Source organism: Artemia franciscana, chromosome 10 (genome assembly GCF_032884065.1).
Source record: "Artemia franciscana chromosome 10, ASM3288406v1, whole genome shotgun sequence".
In the NCBI taxonomy this organism is placed as follows: domain Eukaryota; kingdom Metazoa; phylum Arthropoda; class Branchiopoda; order Anostraca; family Artemiidae; genus Artemia; species Artemia franciscana.
In genome coordinates this window covers 38,154,176-38,172,337 of record NC_088872.1, presented here as the reverse complement: position 1 = coordinate 38,172,337, position 18,162 = coordinate 38,154,176, and the positions used below count along the sequence as shown (strand labels likewise).

General features: G+C 34.4%; 1 protein-coding gene across 3 annotated transcripts in view; it reads right to left on the bottom strand.

Moving 5' to 3' along the window:
* Positions 1-18,162, bottom strand: part of LOC136032165 (triple functional domain protein-like) — a 393,821-nt gene that overhangs the window by 77,871 nt on the left and 297,788 nt on the right. For all 3 annotated transcript variants that reach the window (XM_065712353.1, XM_065712354.1, XM_065712355.1), the window contains exon 33: positions 13,294-13,423. In XM_065712353.1, coding sequence (XP_065568425.1) covers positions 13,294-13,423 — 130 coding nt within the window. The remainder of the gene's footprint in view (positions 1-13,293; positions 13,424-18,162) is intronic.

Here is an 18,162-nt window from a genome sequence, read left to right as displayed (position 1 = left end):
AGGGTGATTGCTCCCTTCTCAATACCTCACTCTTCACGCTGAATTTTGTTAGTACTTTTAAAAGCCCTTATTTTAATTTGACGGCTCTTGTGTTTCAAGAGTCGTTCTTAAAGAATTGAAACAAAAAGTCATACTTCAGCGAAAAGAGTGATGTACTGAGGAGAGGGCAACTCCTCTCATATACGGAATAATTACCTTTCGTTTAAATTTTAATGTTCTTCTTACTCTTAGTTGAAAAAACTGTTATTTTATTTTTTTTTTTTAATTCCTGATCGTTTTTCCCCCGGAAATCCCTATCTCCCCAGTGGAAATTTACTCCTGAGGTAAATTACTTCATGGAGAATTTCTGTCGCGAAAAATCTCCCCTGGCGGAAAAATGATTCCGACACTTTTAACCCCGCTGAAAATTTCCCCCGGACAATTCATCCTGAACCCACATGTAAAATTTGTCGACAAAAAGAAAGTAAGAAAAGTAAAAGTAATTTCGTAAAAAAAAATCTGGCAAATTTCCCCCATGTAAAATTTTCCCTGGGAAGTTCATACCCGAAAACTTTCTCCCCCACGGGGAAAGTCCACCTACTCTAGAAAACGCCTGCATACTTCTCAATAATAAATACTATACCTCGGCAATGGACAAATTCCATAATTTGAAGCCCTTTCCCTATGGGCTATGGAGGTGATGTTATCCCCAAAGGCGTAGTTACTGGATTTTTCAACTTTACTGAACAAGATGGCAATTTCGAAATTTATATAGGACACCATTGGGGAAAAAGGAGTGTGGGAGGGGGGTTAGTTGCCCTCCAGTCTATTTGGTCACTTAAAAAGGGAACCTCTCCATGTAATTCTGGGGCCATTTGTTCGATACGATCACCCCGGGAAATAAAAAATAAATAAAAAATAAACACGTATCGTGATCATTCTTCTGCCAAAAAATGCAAAATTCCACATTTTTGCAGATGAGAGCATGAAAACTCTACACTAGGGTTCTCTGATATACTGAATTTGAAAATGTGACTTTCATGATTCTTCGGATTTTTGAGAAAGTTTCCCCCTTTTTCGAAAATCAGACAAATTTTCTCAGACTCTTAGCTTTTGATGGCTAGCATAAATAACCATTTTTTTAATGTATCTTTTGATATCAGTTTTCTATTTTTTAGAGTTTCCTTTATTATTGAGCCGATCCGCTCCTTACTTACAGTTTGTTACCACTAACTGTTTGATTGGATTTAATAGTTGGAAGTGTTTGAAGCCACAGAGAAAATTCACAAAAATTCAAGCTAAAAAGAAGATGATTTTTTTTTCTGAATCTATATTTTTATAGTGCTTTCCATATAGGACAATACTAGTTATAAGAAATATATGATTAATATCCCCCCCTTCCTACCCAATTTAATTAATTTGTTCCAATGGTATACGACATTTTCGGAGGCAACAAGTAGAACACTTAACAAATTTTTATGAAAAAAACAAAAAGAAGGTCTCAAATGGATGAGCAGTAAGGTAAATGCGAATAATTTAACGCACCTTTTAACGACTAAAAAGAACATGTTTTTAGGAAAAAGGTAAATAAAATGTCAGAGGCGAGAAAAAAATTATGTATGTGAGGAATTAGAAAAGAGGAAAGCTATGAGATGTCGAGTAAGAGGTAAGATAGATAGGTAGTAAAGTGAAGGAAAAAATAGTGGAATAGAGATGAATTAGATTACTAATAAACAGGGAGTGTTAGATCAATAAAAAGAAAAAAAAAAGAAAGAAACAGGATTGATTTTTATTTTATTTTCAGGAGTACCAAAAGAAAACAATAACCGGTTTGATTCTATCTATTAGATGAAGTATCACCAACCAATCATCAAGAAAACGAAAAAGAAAAGGAAATAAGGAAAAGAGTACTAAATACCGCTGGACAAAAGAAAGAAAAGAAGAAGAACTTAAAATATGCATTAGAAAAGGAATTTGTATATTTTGAATAATATAGTCTATTTTTGAATAAAAAAACAGTTAAAAAGATTCACATAATAAACTAAAATATGATATTTGATAGTTATTTAAAGTAAACAATCCCTCAAAAAAATTAATTTATGCCGTTATATCGATCCCCTGATCGTCAGAAAAAATTAAAATCAAAACTCGAACCTGCGAGCATTGACCCTCTACTACATCTATATGTAGTTGGTGACAATTGTTATAAGTAGCAAGTATAAGTGGAAATCTATTGGAAGTTCACTCGTATTCCATAAAATATAGCTTATATTGATAAACCAATGATTCGGTGTCTACCCTGAGCTAAGATTAGCTGAGATCAGCGAGAAGAGAAGTACTAAAAAACAAAGGTTGCAAAATTAATGAGGCTTCTTCAGTACCTCTCGTCGAAGACATTTAGGTGGAAGATGAATACCTAGAGATTTTCAATGAAGCTAGAAGGCACGGGCAAGGATGTACTGAATAGTATGAATAATAGTGAGAATGATAATATGAATAATAATTCGTAATTTGGAAGAATCAACACTTGGATTGATAAAATAACATTGTTTAGAAACTCATTGTGTTCATAGACATAAAGACATTCAAACCCCGTTCCCCCTTCTCCCCTGGATACGGCCCTGGCCGAGGGCTTGCAAAATGAAGCAAGTACAAGTAAGTACACTGGTGCAATTTTGCTTCGTTGCCAAGGCCACGTGTCACGATTTCGAAACTAATATGTGGCATGTGTCTTAACTGGGTTGCCTACTTTATCGAAGTTACGATATATCTAAACCGTGTATAAGAGACTATAAACTCTTCCCAGAACTTCATCTATCATGTTGAATTTCACAACAAAAAGTGTTTATACCTGAGTCTTACATCAACAACTGCGGCATTGTGACTCTTTAATAACTCGTGTACTGAATTCCAACTTTTATTTTATTGGGCATTTACTCGGGCAATAAACCTTTGAATTGTCCTCCCAAAATATAAAATACTACCGAGCCTCTACAAAGGTTCTATATATAACTTCCTAGCATGGAACTCCTAGCAACTCAAATTCCTAGCAAGTACTATATAAACAAGTAGATTATTGAACACTTACATAATAAGCGAAAAATATTCCAGATGAAAATAATTTTAGACATTACAAAACAAAACGACTTTCAGAACAGAAATTGAACATCGCTGGCACAAAATCTAACATCATAACTTGTTCATGTACAATTTGTTTTTTGGAAAACTAAAACTCTAGAAGAATTCAAGGGAGTAATTTTTACGAGCTGTTCCTTATACGGCTCAAATAATGCACGCTTGAATTTAGTCCAAGAAGTTCATTTGAAGCAGCAACCAATTTAATTCCTAATTTAGATATTTCCGAAAAAAAAGGTGCAAAAAAGTGTGGTTATGCAATCCATGTAAACAAATCAGTAGTCAATGTGAAAGGATCAAACAGTTCGTGGTAACGAACTGAAGTGACCAAGTGGTCCTAGAATGTTGCAGGAGGGTTCATTCTAACGGAATTAAAAGTTCTAGTGCCCTTTTTAAGTGACCAAAAAATTGGAGAGCACCTAGGCCCTCTCCCACGCTCATTTTTTCCCAAAGTCAACGGATCCAAATTTTGAGATAGCCATTTTGTTCAGCATAGTCGAAAAACATAATAACTATGTCTTTGGGGCTGACTTACTCCTCCAAAGTCCCCAGGGGAGGGGCTGCAAGTTACAAACTTTGACCAGCGTTTACATACAGTAATGGTTATTGGGAAGTGTACATACCTTTTCAGGGGGATTTTTGGGTTGGGGAGGGGGGTACGTAGGAGGATCTTCCTTTGGAGGAGTTTGTCATATGTGAAGAAAAAATTCCATGAAGGGGGCGCAGGATTTTCTAGCATTATTTTTTTAAAACAATGAAAAATAAATATGAAAAAGTTTTTCCCCACTGAAAGTAACGACCAGCATTTAAACTTAAAACGAACAGAGATTATTACGCATATGGGGGGCTCATCTCTTCCTAAATACCTCGCTCTTTACGCTAAAGTATTTTTAGTAAATTCAACTATTTTTTTCTACAGCTTTTGTGATTCAGAGGCCAATCTTAAAGAATTGGGACAAAATTAAAGATTTAGTTTAAATAGCGAGGTATTAACGAGGAGGTAAACCCCCACATAAACATAATACAAATATACGAATATAGAAGTCCGTTACGTGAGTTAATTTGTAAGGTACGTATTATTTTACTAATAAAAACATTCCTTAAAAATTAAAAATTCTAGTCGCCTTTTTAAGTAACCGAAAAATTGGAAGGCAAATAGGCCTCATCCCCCACCCTTTTTATCAAAATCGTCTGATCAAAACTATGAGAAAGCCATTAAGCAAAAAAAAAAAATAGTACGCAAATTTCGTTTTAATTATTCACTTGCGGAGAGCCAAAATCAAACATGCATTAATCCAAAAACGTTCAGAAATTAAATAAATAAAAAACAAGCTTTTTAACTGAAAGTAAGGAGCGACATTAAAACTTAAAACGAACAGAAATTACTCCGTGTATGAAAGGGGCTGTTCCCTCCTCAACGTCCCGCTCTTTACGCTAAAGCTATTTACTGTTCTATAAACTAGATTTGAGAGAAAGAGTCAAACTTTGACTCTTTGGAGCAATAGAACATTGGCAGAGTAAAATAATATTTATTAAGCGAAACAAACGTGAAATCATCTAATTGCAACACAACATCGCCTACGACAAATAAGCAAAAATACGATTCGGTCGAATTCAAACAGTTCGTGGTAACGAACTGTAGTAAGGAGCAACCCGGCTCAAAAGTAACCAAAACTCTAAAAAATAGAATTTTGGTATCAATAGTTACATCAAAAGAATCGCATTTTAATGCAGATTTTAAATATATAAGTTTAATTATGTTTAGTCTTACCTATCAAAAGTTACGAGCCTGAGAAAATTTGCCTTATTTTACAAAACAGGGGGAAACAACCCCCTGAAGTTTCAAGCTCCTATCTACAAAAATGTGGAATTTTGTATTTTTGTCAGAAGGCAGATCACGGATGCGTGTTTATTTGTTTGTTTTTTGTTTTTTTTTGTTCCTGTTTTTTTCCCAGGGGTGATCGTGACGACCCAGTGGTCCTAGAGTCCTGCGACAGGGCTCATTCTAAAGAAAATGAAAAGTTCTAGTACCCTTTTTAAGTGATCAAAAAAATCGGAGGGCACTTAGGCCCCCTCCCACGCTAATTATTTTCCCAAAGTCACCAAATCAAAATTCTGAGATAGCCATTTTATTCAGCGTAGTCAAAAAACCTTATAACTATGTCTTTGGGGACGACTTACTCCCCCACAGTCCCCGTGGGAGGGGCCACAAGTTACAAACTTTGACCAGTGCTTACATATAGTAATGGTTATTTGGAAGTGTACAGACGTTTTCAGGGGGATTTTTAGTTTTTTTTTTTTGGGGGGGGGGGGTTGGTTGATAAGAGGGGGATATGTTAGGGGAACTTCCCTTGGAGGAATTTGTCATGGGGGAAGAAAATTTTCATGAAGGGAGCGCAGGATTTACTAGCATTATTTAAAAAAAAAACAATGAAAAATAAATATGAAAAAGTTTTTTCAACTGAAAGTAAGGAGAAGCATTGAAACTTCAAACGAACAGAAATTATTACGCATATGATGGGCTCACCTCCTCCTAATATCTCGCTCTTTACGCTAAATTATTTTTAGCAATTTCAACTATTTATTCTACGGCTTTTGTGAATCAGGGGTCATTCTTAAGAAATAGGGAAAAATATAAGCTTTAGTGTAAAGAGGGAGGTACTGACGAGGAGGTGAACCCCTTCATATACGTAATAAAAACATAAGAATATAGAAGTTTGTTACGTAAGCTAATTTGTAAGTTACGTATATCTTTTACTAATAAAAACATTCGTAAAAATTAAAAGTTCTAGTTGCCTTTTTAAGTAACCAAAAAATCGGAGGGCAACTAGGCCTCCTCCCCCGCTCCTTTTTTTCTCAAAATCATTCGATCAAAACTATAAGAAAGCCATTTAGCCAAAAAAAATAAATATGCAAATTTCGTTTTAATTATTCATCTGCGGAGAGCCAAAATCAAAACATGCATTGATTCAAAAACGTTCAGAAATTAAGTAGAACAAAAACAAGTTTTTTTAACGGAAAGTAAGGAGCGACATGGAAACTTAAAACGAACAGAAATTACTTCGTATATGTAAGGGGCTGCTTCCGCATCAACGCCCCGCTCTTTACGCTAAAGTTTTTTACTGTTTTAAAAAAGTAGAGTTAAGAGAAATAATCAAACTTTAGCGTAAAGAGCGGGGCGTTGATGAGGAAGCAGCCCCTTACATATACGAAGTAATTACTGATCGTTTTAAGTTTTAATGTCGCTCCTTACTTTCCATTAAAAAACTTGTTTTTTTTATTTAATACTTACAAAAGAAGACACCCACACCGTGAACTTGAAGAACAACTTTGTAAGTTTTTAAATATTTATTTGGAACTGTCTCCCGAGGGATGTCATCTCTGAAACTCAACAAAACAACAAACATAGCTTTAGGGAGAAAACCTAGGTAATTGATTGACTAGCGGAATATCAGAGCCTAAGTTTTAGTGGTCTGACGCATCAATTACAATATGCGTAAAATATAAAAAAAAAGATGCGTCTGCTTTAAAATTAAAATATTAAAGGGTCCATCAGTACAGCCAGAGAGTGCAGGGGAGCAATTACCCCCACCCTACCGGTAATACAAAAATATACATGAGTTGGAGAAAAATTTCTATATCTAGCAAAAACAACGCATTTGGTCTAAAACAATTCATATTTAAATTTTTTACCACCTCAAATGGAAAAACTTACACTGTCAACCACATTGTCTTTTCTGTTATGAACAAAACTCATTCCCAAAGCATGAGAACATAGCGCATCTTTACCGAATATACACACTTATTAGATGAATAGCTTGAAATTGCAGAAGCAATTCATCTAGCCTACTTCCAAAAAGTTTCGAAGTACTTTTTCGGGTACTTGTTCATTTAGCGAAACACAGTCGAGAAGTTTGCTGAACGTAAGATTTGAAATACACCGGTTTCACAGCCACAAAGACAAATAACAGGTGACAGAGTACATCAGACTTGTATGATTTGGGCTATATATTTGCACATTAGGGGGGTTTAGGTACGCTGTGCAAATACTTTACCCCCACCTCCATCCCTCACTAATGTGCAAATTTAAAGCCCAAATTATATTATTATATAAACTAGAGGTTAAATGAAGGTTACATTTCATTAGGATTAACCTAACTTTACTTCATGGGCGTGTTTCGTTTAAATAAAAAGTACCCTTTTTTCTTATTTTCCTAGATTACTTATTTTAGCTGCAACAGCCCCCCTCCCCCTAAGAAGCGTTTACATTATTTGGGTTGAAATCATGTTGAAAAATATCTAGAAAAATACAAGTAAAATACCTGGAGCATAGAGGTAGTTGGATTATCCGGACTTCTTGAATGAACTGGAGTAACCGAACAAGATTTACTGAAAATTCTAAAGTCTAGACTTCGAGTCGGTGAACTGGGGGTCGATCGAGATCCATGTGACATAACAATCCCTAGCATGGCAGTTTGTAAATGCCGTTGCATATCTGAAGCTGGCGACTTTAAAATTTTCGGTTTCCTCATATTTAGTATTTTATGATTCATTATGACACATTTGTGGAGTGATCTGGTAAGTCACAAATAATTACAGTATTCTAGTGATTTCATATTATACTCAACTCCCTTTAATCAAAGGACTGGAAGCAGAAACAATTGCTCCAACGGAACTGATCTGACTCGATGTGGAAAATATTCTCTTTTCAACGCAAGCCTTTGGATGATAAACAACGCACTTTCCGTATAAACTGGAGTTGTATTTATTATTTATTAAATAAAAAAAACTAGTTTTTTAACTGAAGGTAAGGAGCGACATTAAAACTTAGAACGAACGAACAGAAATTACTCCGTATATGAAATGGGTTGTCCCCTCCGCAATCCCTCGCTCTTTACGCTAAAGTTTTTAATTGTTTTAAAAAGTAGAATTATGGCAAAGAGTCAAACTTTAGCGTAAAGAGCGAGGGATTGCGTAGGGGACAACCCATTTCATATACGGAGTAATTTCTGTTCGTTTTAAGTTTTAATGTCGCTCCTTACTTTCAGTTAAAAAAACTAGTTTTTTTTTTATTTAATTTCTGAACGTTTTTGAATTAATGCATGTTTGATTTGCTCTTCGCACATAAATTATCAAAATGAAATTTGCATATTAATTTTTTTTTTGGCTAAATGGCTTTCTCTTAGTTTTGATCAGACGATTTTGAGAAATAAGGGGTGGGCAAGGAGGCCTAGTTGCCCTCCAATTTTTCGGTTACTTAAAAAGGCAACTAGAACTTTTGATTTTTAACGAACGTTTTTATTAGTAAAAAATATACGTACCTTAAGAATTAAATTACGTAACAAACTTTTATATTCTTATATTTTTATTATGTATATGAGGGGATTTGTCCCCTTGTTAATACCTCACTCTTTACACTAAATCTTACGTTTTGTCCCAATTCTTTAAGAATGACCCCTGAATCAGAAAGGCCGTATAATAAATAGTTGAAATTACTAAAAATACTTTAGCATAAAGGGCGAGGTATTTATCTCCTCCTAAATACCTCGCTCTTTGTGCTAAAGTATTTTTAGAACCCCTCATACACGTAATAATCTTTGTTCGTTTTAAGTTTTAATGCTACTCCTTACTTTCAATTGAAAAAACTTTTCATATTTAGTTTTTCATTGTTTTTTTTTTATAGTAATGCTAGAAAATCCCGCGCCCCTTTCACTGAATTTCTCTTCCCCCGTGACAAATTCCTCCCAGGAAAGATCCTCCCGCATAGCCCCTTCCCCTCAACCCCACCCCAAACCAAATAAATCCCCCTGAAACCGTCTGTACACTTCCCAATAACCATTACTGTATGTAAACACTGGTCAAAGTTTGTAACTTGCAGCCCCTCCCCCAGGACTGTGGGGGAGTAAGTCATCCCCAAAGACATAGTTATTATGGTTTTCGACTATGCGGAACAAAATGGCTATCTCAAATTTTGATCCATTGACTTTGGGAAAAAAGAACATGGGAGGGGGCCTAGGTGCCCTCCAATTTTTTAGTCACTTAAAAAGGGCACTAGAACTTTTCACTTGCGTTAGTCTTGTGATATTCTAGGACCACTTGGTCAATACGATGACCCCTGGAAAAAAAAAAAAACAACAAAAAAACAAATAAACACGCACCCATGATCTGTCTACGAAATACGAAATTCCACATTGTTGTAGATAGGAGCTTGAAATTTTCGCTGTAGGGTTCTCTGATACGCTGAATGCAATGGTGTGATTTTCGTTAAGATTCTATGACTTTTAGGGGGTGTTTCCCCCTATTTTCCAAAATAAGGCAAATTTTCTCAGGCTCGTAACTTTTGATGAAATAGTGCTACCCCAAAGAATCATAGACTATATTCACTTTTAGGCCAGTCTTTGATGATAAACAACAAACATGAGGTTTTTATCTGTCATTTACTGCGTCTAAACGAAAACAAATAAAAAAGGAAAAACATTTTTGAAGCATTATGGTAAAATGACTTGAGGAAACGCTAGTCCGTGTCCGAGAGAGAACGACCAGCGTCATCTAAAGTTAGCAAGAAAAATCATAAAGTTAACTATATAAACATGAGCAATAAATGTAGTTGCCCATCCATTTTTTTTTTTACTTGGCTATTCGTGTAATTTAGCTAGGAAGAAAGTGAATACATCATTTTTCGCTTTTTTTATACTCTTTCGAAATTCAACAGCCATTTATGGGGTAAATTCCATTTTGAACCCTTAAATGGGCTCAAAACAGCCCACAGTAACCAGACCAAAAGTTTAAAAGTGGGCTAAAAAAAACCGTCAAGAGATTGGTAATGATTACTTCTATTAGTCTTAACAGCAAAATATTATTTGAAAACAAATTTGCAGGAATATTAAAACATGGTCTGAAAACCTTCGAATAAGGCATCACAGGAAAAAAAAAGTAATCTATTGGAGTCAGTGTTGTTGAAAACTCTTAATAGGAAATTTAAAGCCCCAACCTTGAACAACAATGAAATCACATTTTGCATGAGTAGCACTGATGCATCCTATTTTTCTTTTTGTCTTGTTCTGTTTTTTTTTCATTGTTAATTTTAAACTAATTTTTAACTTTACATCATGATCTAAAAGCTATGGACAAGGTAATAAATTACCTTTTGGGAACCAATTAAGGGCTTAGAATGAAATTTGCCTTAGAAGTGATTAACGAATTTGAAAAGAGCATAAAAAACGCATTAAGTGACATACTCACTTTCTTCGTAGCTAAATTATATGAACATGTATATATTTACCATTTAGATTATTGCTGTGTAGACTAAATATTCATTTACTGTAGCGACAGTAGTTTTCAGTTTCTATAAAAACTCATGTTAAAGCGGTAAAGTTTCCCGTAGTCTTTTGATACCTCTGTTATCAGTTTCCACATTCTTAAGCCAAAAAAAAAAAAAAAAAAAAAAAAAAAAAAAAAAAAAAAAAAAAAAAAAAAAAAAAAGAAAAGCACTATAACCACGAATAAACGAAAAAAAAATTATGGGAAAGTCCTTCAAGCTGAATGTCAATATCCATTATAAAAGGGCGGCTTTTCAAAAATATTTTAAAAAAAATTCTTCTACATCTCAAATTCTGTGCATAAGCCCAGTTGCTCTCTAGGCAATAAAACCAACTTCTTTCTACATATTTTTTTTTTCTTGTAAACCATTAAGACATTGCATAAATTATATCATATGTACATAACGCATTATTTTTTCGAACATGAAATATTTGGTTGTCGAAGCTTTTTTAAGGTTTACGGATTAGTGTAGTACACTTAGCAAAGAGAGATATGTCTTCCATGAACTATTTGCTTTTGATTCTTCATGATCAATTGAATTGGACATGCACGAAAAAAAGAATAAAAAAAAAGAATGAGCTGAGCTGTGAAAGCAGCATCCGAAACGTGAGGTACGCGTACGAGAACTGTGTTGTTGCGATTAAGAACATAAAAATCTCCACAGATTTTTCGGTAGGAGTCCGACCCCTACCAACAGATTTAATTCAGAATAGAGCGAGTGAATATTACAATTAAGAACGTTCGGAGCAAATGTTGACCTCGTAATTAGGGAAAACTAGAAACAGGAGAGTTGATAACTAGAAACTCAAACAACTGGTTCCTACTTGTTGAGATAATCAATAAACAATGACATTGTGGCAAGCAACACTTCCATCTAAATCTGAAAACATCTATGAGGAAAAGCATCAAGAAATGAAACGTCATAAACATTACATTTCCAAGACAATTGACTAATTCTTAGCCAACTAGTAATAAAAGCGGAAAAAAACAATTAAATAATTAAGTAGTTGGTACGGCTTAAAATGATGCACAAAGGCTATGGATAAATAAGCTAAAAAGAAACTGTTAGGCCTGAAGCTTTGAAATGCGTTATTTATTCGTCCGATCCCTCACAGAGAGGTGTCAAATAAGTGCCCCCTTTTTATAACACAAAATCTTAACAACTAGTAATATTAGGAAAATTAACATATTTCCTGATGTAGAGTTATTCCCGTCTATTTTATGGTTTCCTTTTATTGTCAATTGTATTTACTCTTGTTTCGCGCACTTTAAGCTTTAATTTCATGCTTTGGTTCCTAGATTTATTTTAACTAAAAGTTTTCATTTGTAACAGCTTGTTCTTAGTTTGTTTCTTTTAATGTCCCTTTCCTTAGACCTAGTTTATGCATTTTGTTTATTTGGTAAGAAACGCGAGATCGGCTATATTGGCTAGTGGTAATCATTTATAAATTAAGTATTATCCTATCTTATTTTGGGCAATCAAAATAATTTTTGCCGTGAATGACCTTGCAAACTCTTCTAAAACAATACATATACTTCACTTACTTGGACATCATTATTAGTAAAGGTAGCGGGTGGATGCAGAGGCGACGCATAAGAAGAGAATTGCCAAGGCAGAGGGTGTTCTTTTTTTGCGGTTGAAAATGCTCAGAAAAATAGGAAAACAAACCTTTTAACCACTGGCATATCCCGGGGGGGGGGGGTGTACGGCTAGTATTTTTTCTGGCGCCCTCATTTCTTGTTTTTTTTTCTGTTTTTCATCCTTTTTAAGACAAATTTATCAATTTGGTCAATTATTAGCGCCCTTGTCACATTCCCACCCCCGAGATTTTTCTCTAGATCCGCCCCTGCTTTCAACTAAGATTGAAATATTGGAGATCACGGCAATACCAGTGGTCAAGTATGGCTTTGGAACAAGGGTATTTCTGAAGGTTGAGGAAGCTATGCAAGATGTTTTCAAAATGAAATGTGTAAGGATAGCCTTAGGTAATCATTTGACTTTTGAAAATGTTTGAACCGTTTTCTTTCAGTATACGAAACAATAAACTTTAAGAAAAATGTGGCTCGATCCAATTTTATAAGGCTATTATGAGAAAAATTAAGACGGCTAGGCCAAGTTTTGTGGACGAAGGATGGTAGATTACAAAATTTCGTGCTTCTTGTCCATCCATCTGGAGTCGAATGAAAAGCAGGTCTTCCCCGAATAGGGAAGGAAGAAGTCACAAAAAAAGATTTAAAAGAAATTGGACCCCCCCCTCCGAGACGGAGGAATGAGATAAGCTTTTATCTGATTTGAGTAGAGACGGAATATGCACAGCTGTGCTGGCCGCAGACAACTTGGTTCTCCGACGACCTATTAGTAGTAGCAGTAGTAGTAGTTTATCAATCTATCTATTTAAGCCGTACCACAAAATTAGATCTGGGGAGGGGAAGTCGAGATAAAAAGCCACAAATCTTGTTTCGGTTTGCTCACTTTGTCTGGTCTTAACTTACTTTTGTATCATAAAAGTGACCATAATTGAAAAAAAAAAAAATGTATTTTAGACTAATACATTTGAAATCTCAAGCACTTTAAAGTCAAAAATAAAAAAAGAACATTCCAAACAGAGAGAACGAAGTGGAAACAGAATATTTGCAATTTCATGGAAAATAGCAAAATAATAGGTTGGTATGTAGTATTTCGGACAATATTGAAGCACGAATTTCTCTGGGGAAAGGTTTGGGGTTAAGGGCCTGGCCGGAATCTATAGTGGTTTATCTAGACATCAGGACGCGCTGATAACTGCACGGCACCTATCAGTAAGTTTTGTTTCACTAGATATAAATATCCAAGATAACTATTTAACAAAAATGATCTACCTTGAATTTATCTGACTGAATCTTCCTCAGTGGTGGTTTGACAAGAGAATCTGGCTGAGGAGATGTAGCTGAAGAGGTTTTTTCAAGTTTATTCGAGTTCAACTTTCGCAGTTGCGGAAACCATCGTTTGCTAGAAAAACAAAATATCAAGTATGTCTTGCACTGGCTGCACTGTTGCACTCTTCAGTTTCAAGTGACAGAGCTAAAAAATTTTGTACACGTAAGCAGGTTCAGAAGTATTTTTGGTGGGGAAGTGAGAGTAAATACCCAGTATCTTAGTGGTTCTCCATAACGAAAACACGAATGAACTTTTGTTTTGTTTATTATTTCTATTTTCCGGTCTAGAGGCGAAGCAGTTACCTCCTGGCAAAACCTATGACAAAGTTGAACGTTCTTTGTTGGAATTTGGCCAATTTTTTGGTTTTATTTAATTGTTTAACTTTTTCCATTTTAGGTCATAAAATCTAAAAAAAAACAAAAATGTCCATCCTAGATACAAAGCACTCGAATTTCTCCTAAATTTTGTCAAAAATATCATGGAAGCACTACTTGACACAACATCCTTTTTCTAATATACGCAATATTTACTATTAATCCGGATGAATCAAAATAAATTTTGCGCATAAAACTAAAAAAAAAACACTGGAAAACAAAAAAAAACTCTTGTTTAGTGATAGATTGATTTTACTTTCAATATGTCATAAAGTAAAAAACATATTCTACAAATTTACAACTATTGACAATGGATATAATATAGGAGTTCAAATCAGTCCTCATATGGCAATGATCTCTTCTAGGGCCAATACTGGAGTCGTTGATGATGAGTCCTAGCTTGAAAATAATTCTAAAACTTAATAGCTCCTATTTGACGACAAAAATTATAGCAGAAATTTGCCCTTATATACTTCTATAGTCGCATGATGGCCTGTTGTTTGCCATATTCGCTTGTGAAGATAAGTTAAAGTACTAGGACCCACATAGTCATTGCGGCAAAAAGTAGAGCATATTTCTTGACTGTTATAACCCCAAGAGTTGTCACTCCTTGAGTATCTTTTGACAGGCTGAAACCATAGTTCAAACCTCTTAAGATAAGGCACTTTTTCTTTATCGCATCTGCATATTCCTGGGTTTTTCTACTTAAAGTGACGTTTAAACTAATTGAACGTTTCGGCAGCGAAAAATTTAAAAATTATCAATCAAAAATCAAATCAAAGTTTATGAAAAGTTATCCAATCAAAATTTAAAACTTCCTGACTTAGGCCAATTCAAATGCAGTCTACGATAGCATATTGGTTAACACAGCTCTGGCTTCACTACAGACTATAGTGGTTATTTTACACTTTATGAGATTGTTTGATTTTTCAAAGTAAACGATGCGCATAATGATATTTCAAATAAAGATTCTGAAGTACGACCCAAATTCATCTTATCAAATAAATTCATTTCTAGAACTAGCAAGATTCTATATAATCTACATAGGTTTGGATATAAGCGATCTGAATTATAGATCATCACAAATTACCTAATGATTAATCACTATTTTTAGTGATTTATTTATCATTAATGGGTGTTCACGGTGTTGCTTTGTATATTATTTTTTGGTCAATTTTGTACATATTTTTCCTGTTTAGTTAGACTTTTCCTGGACGTTCTAGTCTTAAAATTCTAATTTTTAAAAATAAAAAAAGTTAATTTTACAAGCTTTAGGAAAGAAGAAATGAAAAAATTCTGGCAAAAACATTTCAAAAAGTTTACTGGTCATTTTTCTAATATAATCGCACTAAAGATAGTTTTAAAGTGTTTTTATTCTTGGCAGAATGATACTTAATGGACCAACAAATTCATACACACCGTTTTAAGAGAACAAGAGTGCGGTTTTAGAAAGGTGAAGAGACAAAACATCCACGCTTAGATTAATAATTTAGATAAATTGGAAATATCAGACCCTTTTATTCATTAATTTTACAGATTAAAAAACAGAGATTGGTTTTAACTGACAAGATCTTCTTTAACTGACAAGGTCTTCTTGATAAAATAAAGGATTGGTGCTGGTCAAATGGTATTGCTCTTAACAGCCAAAAGAGTGCCATTGTCAACTTTAGGACCCATTACCGTATGAGAGACGTACAGGAGCCAATCACCCTGACTTTTGGGAATGATATTATACCCCAAGCTACTATGGTGAAATTTCTTGGTGTGTATCTTGACTGTTTTCTTTCTTTTAAACCGCATATAACTCACACCCGTTCCTTAATCCTCCGCCAGTCTTCAATGTTGCACCAGATTAACTCATTTCTTCCTCCTGATATTATGGTTTCACTTTATTATGCTTTTATTTATCCTTACCTTTCTTATTGCTGCTCTGTCTGGGGCAATACTAATAAATCTCTTCTCTGCTCACTTCAAAGAGCCCAAAATAGGGCAGTGAAGGCTACAATTATTTTACCAAAATAATTTATTTTATACAATTTATTTTACCAAAACGATCCTCTACAGCAGCTCAGAGGTATCCAGTATATCAGTCAATTCTATTATGGAACTCCATCCCTTCGGATGTCCCTCTTTTTCTTTCTGCAAAGGCATTATTTCGTCGGGTCTTTCCAGTTCAATAATTTTTGTCTCTCTTTTTAATTCTTTCCCAATTTGTATGTCACTTCTCTTCTTTTAAAATCATTTTCAGCTATATGTTAAATCTCCTTCTAAATCTTCTATCTGTTAAATGTCCTTGTCTTGTTCCATTTTTTTTGTATTTATTTTAAAGTGTTTTATTCTTGTTCTCTGTGGTCCATTACAAGCAAAGCTTCTTGGACCTATTAACTGATTTACTTTTGTAATAGTTTTTCTTTTAGTATTAATAAATTGATTGATTGAGTGATTGATTGTGGGGTATACCAAAGAAGTACACTCAAATGATATTGCAACTGTAGCAGTATCAAAAGCGTTGCTTGCGAGGGTGTTCAACTAACAAGAAAATAATGACAACAACAAACATGTGGTATAATAAGTTGGAGGGTGAAACCACGTACCGAGAAAATAAAGCATGAGTAAAACATACTGCATAAAACTACATAATATCACGAACCCGAAACAACAATAACCTTAAAAAAATATTAATGAAAACCAATTAATAACAAAACAAATAACCCAATAAATAATTTTTTTTTCTAAGACATTACTTCAAATTTTATTGCCATGTACGAGAATAATATTACTGCGGTTACGGTAGGAATCAACGTTAGTAGTTGGTTCTGAGTATAACAAGAAACTATGCAGAGCTGTGTTTGTATCCATTTATATGCATTATTTTATGGATTATGTCCAATGGAACGAAGCAAAGGCTTTAGGAGAACATGGTGTTAAACCGTTAGGTCAAACTCTCTTAGATTTGAGTAAACAGACCAATTTAGTATCCTCTCTAAAAATTGTAGCAAATTGAATGACAGCTCAAGATTTTGAGAATTCCGAGTGCAATAATTAGTTTAAAAATTACGTTTAATGAGACTCAATCGCATAAACCACAAGCAAATGAAGATGAAGAGGTGATTCCGCGTAAAGAAAAAATTAACCAAGGTAGAACTTTTAGCGCAGACGATGGATGCAGTGAAGGTGTATGGCAAGTCACATAGTGCTTTCTCACAGCTGAAATTAGTTTAGAAGAATAGAAAGACACGTTCTAGAGCTAAGAGAAAGATACTAGAAGTCAAGGTAAATACAATATCCAAGCATGTCTTTGAAACATGGGCTTTCGAAGGTTGGGAAATACAATGTAGATGTTCTCCAGAAGAATTCTCAAAGGATTGCTCGAGATAGTTAGTTGAAAGATTGTATAATAAACAAACAGCTGGGAAAAAAATACGGTTCGGCGGCACTGTATTGAGCTATAACGAAAGAACGGTGTGATGACGAAGTCGTGTTTAATGGATGAAGAGTGACGAAGTACAACGATCCTCTATGGTCATTATACGCATAGAGCATCAATTACTTCAGCTTCCCATTTGGACTAGAAATTGTTATATTTCTAGGCGTTATGGGGTTTGTGAAATATATGAAAAAGTGGATGAGCTATCTATTAATTTTCCTGAACGGTCGGACAAAATGGTCGACTTTCTTGGAATTGTATTAGGCCAAGTTAGAGTAATTTTGCATTATGTATCTTTAAAGTCTGAGTATTATGAGTTAAAATAAGTTAAAGTGTGTATTAGGTCAATTAGGGTATGCTTTTTTATTATGAGTGAATTTTTTTCTTTTGCCTCGCACTTTTGATGAATGAAACATAAACCTGCATAATTCAAGGATCAACAGAAACGGATCAGTTTTCTTTAGTATATATTTACTTTTATACTACTAAAAAGTATCTTTATAGTACTTTTATAGTACTATACAGTACTTTCAGTACCAAATGGCTCATTTTTCAGTTTTTACTGTCATTTTTACTTGATTTTGGAAAAACTGGCTCCAACTTTTTGTTATATTTTTGTTCTCCTTGTGCAGTTCTTGTCTTGTTGTTTTCGCTTTTCTTTTCATTTAATCGTCTAATGTGCATTTTCTTACGTAGACGATGCAAATAAATAATAATTATTGTTATATATGTTTCGGTTGCTGAGTCTTTTCAGCAGAGACGGGTACTAAGCCTGTTGCCCAACCTTGCAGCAGTGGGAATTGAACCCTTGAGTCCTGTATAGCCAGACAGAGTCTCAATCCAATGTCCCACCAAAGGATTTGCGATATAAAGAATGATAGGTTGTCAAAATAGTTCATTTTGCCATCGAGCTGGAACCAAATGAAGAGCAGGATGTCCTTGAGTGGGTTAGGGATAACTTGTACGAGATGCTTTAAAGTCAATAGGAACTTTAAGAGGGGGAATCAAAA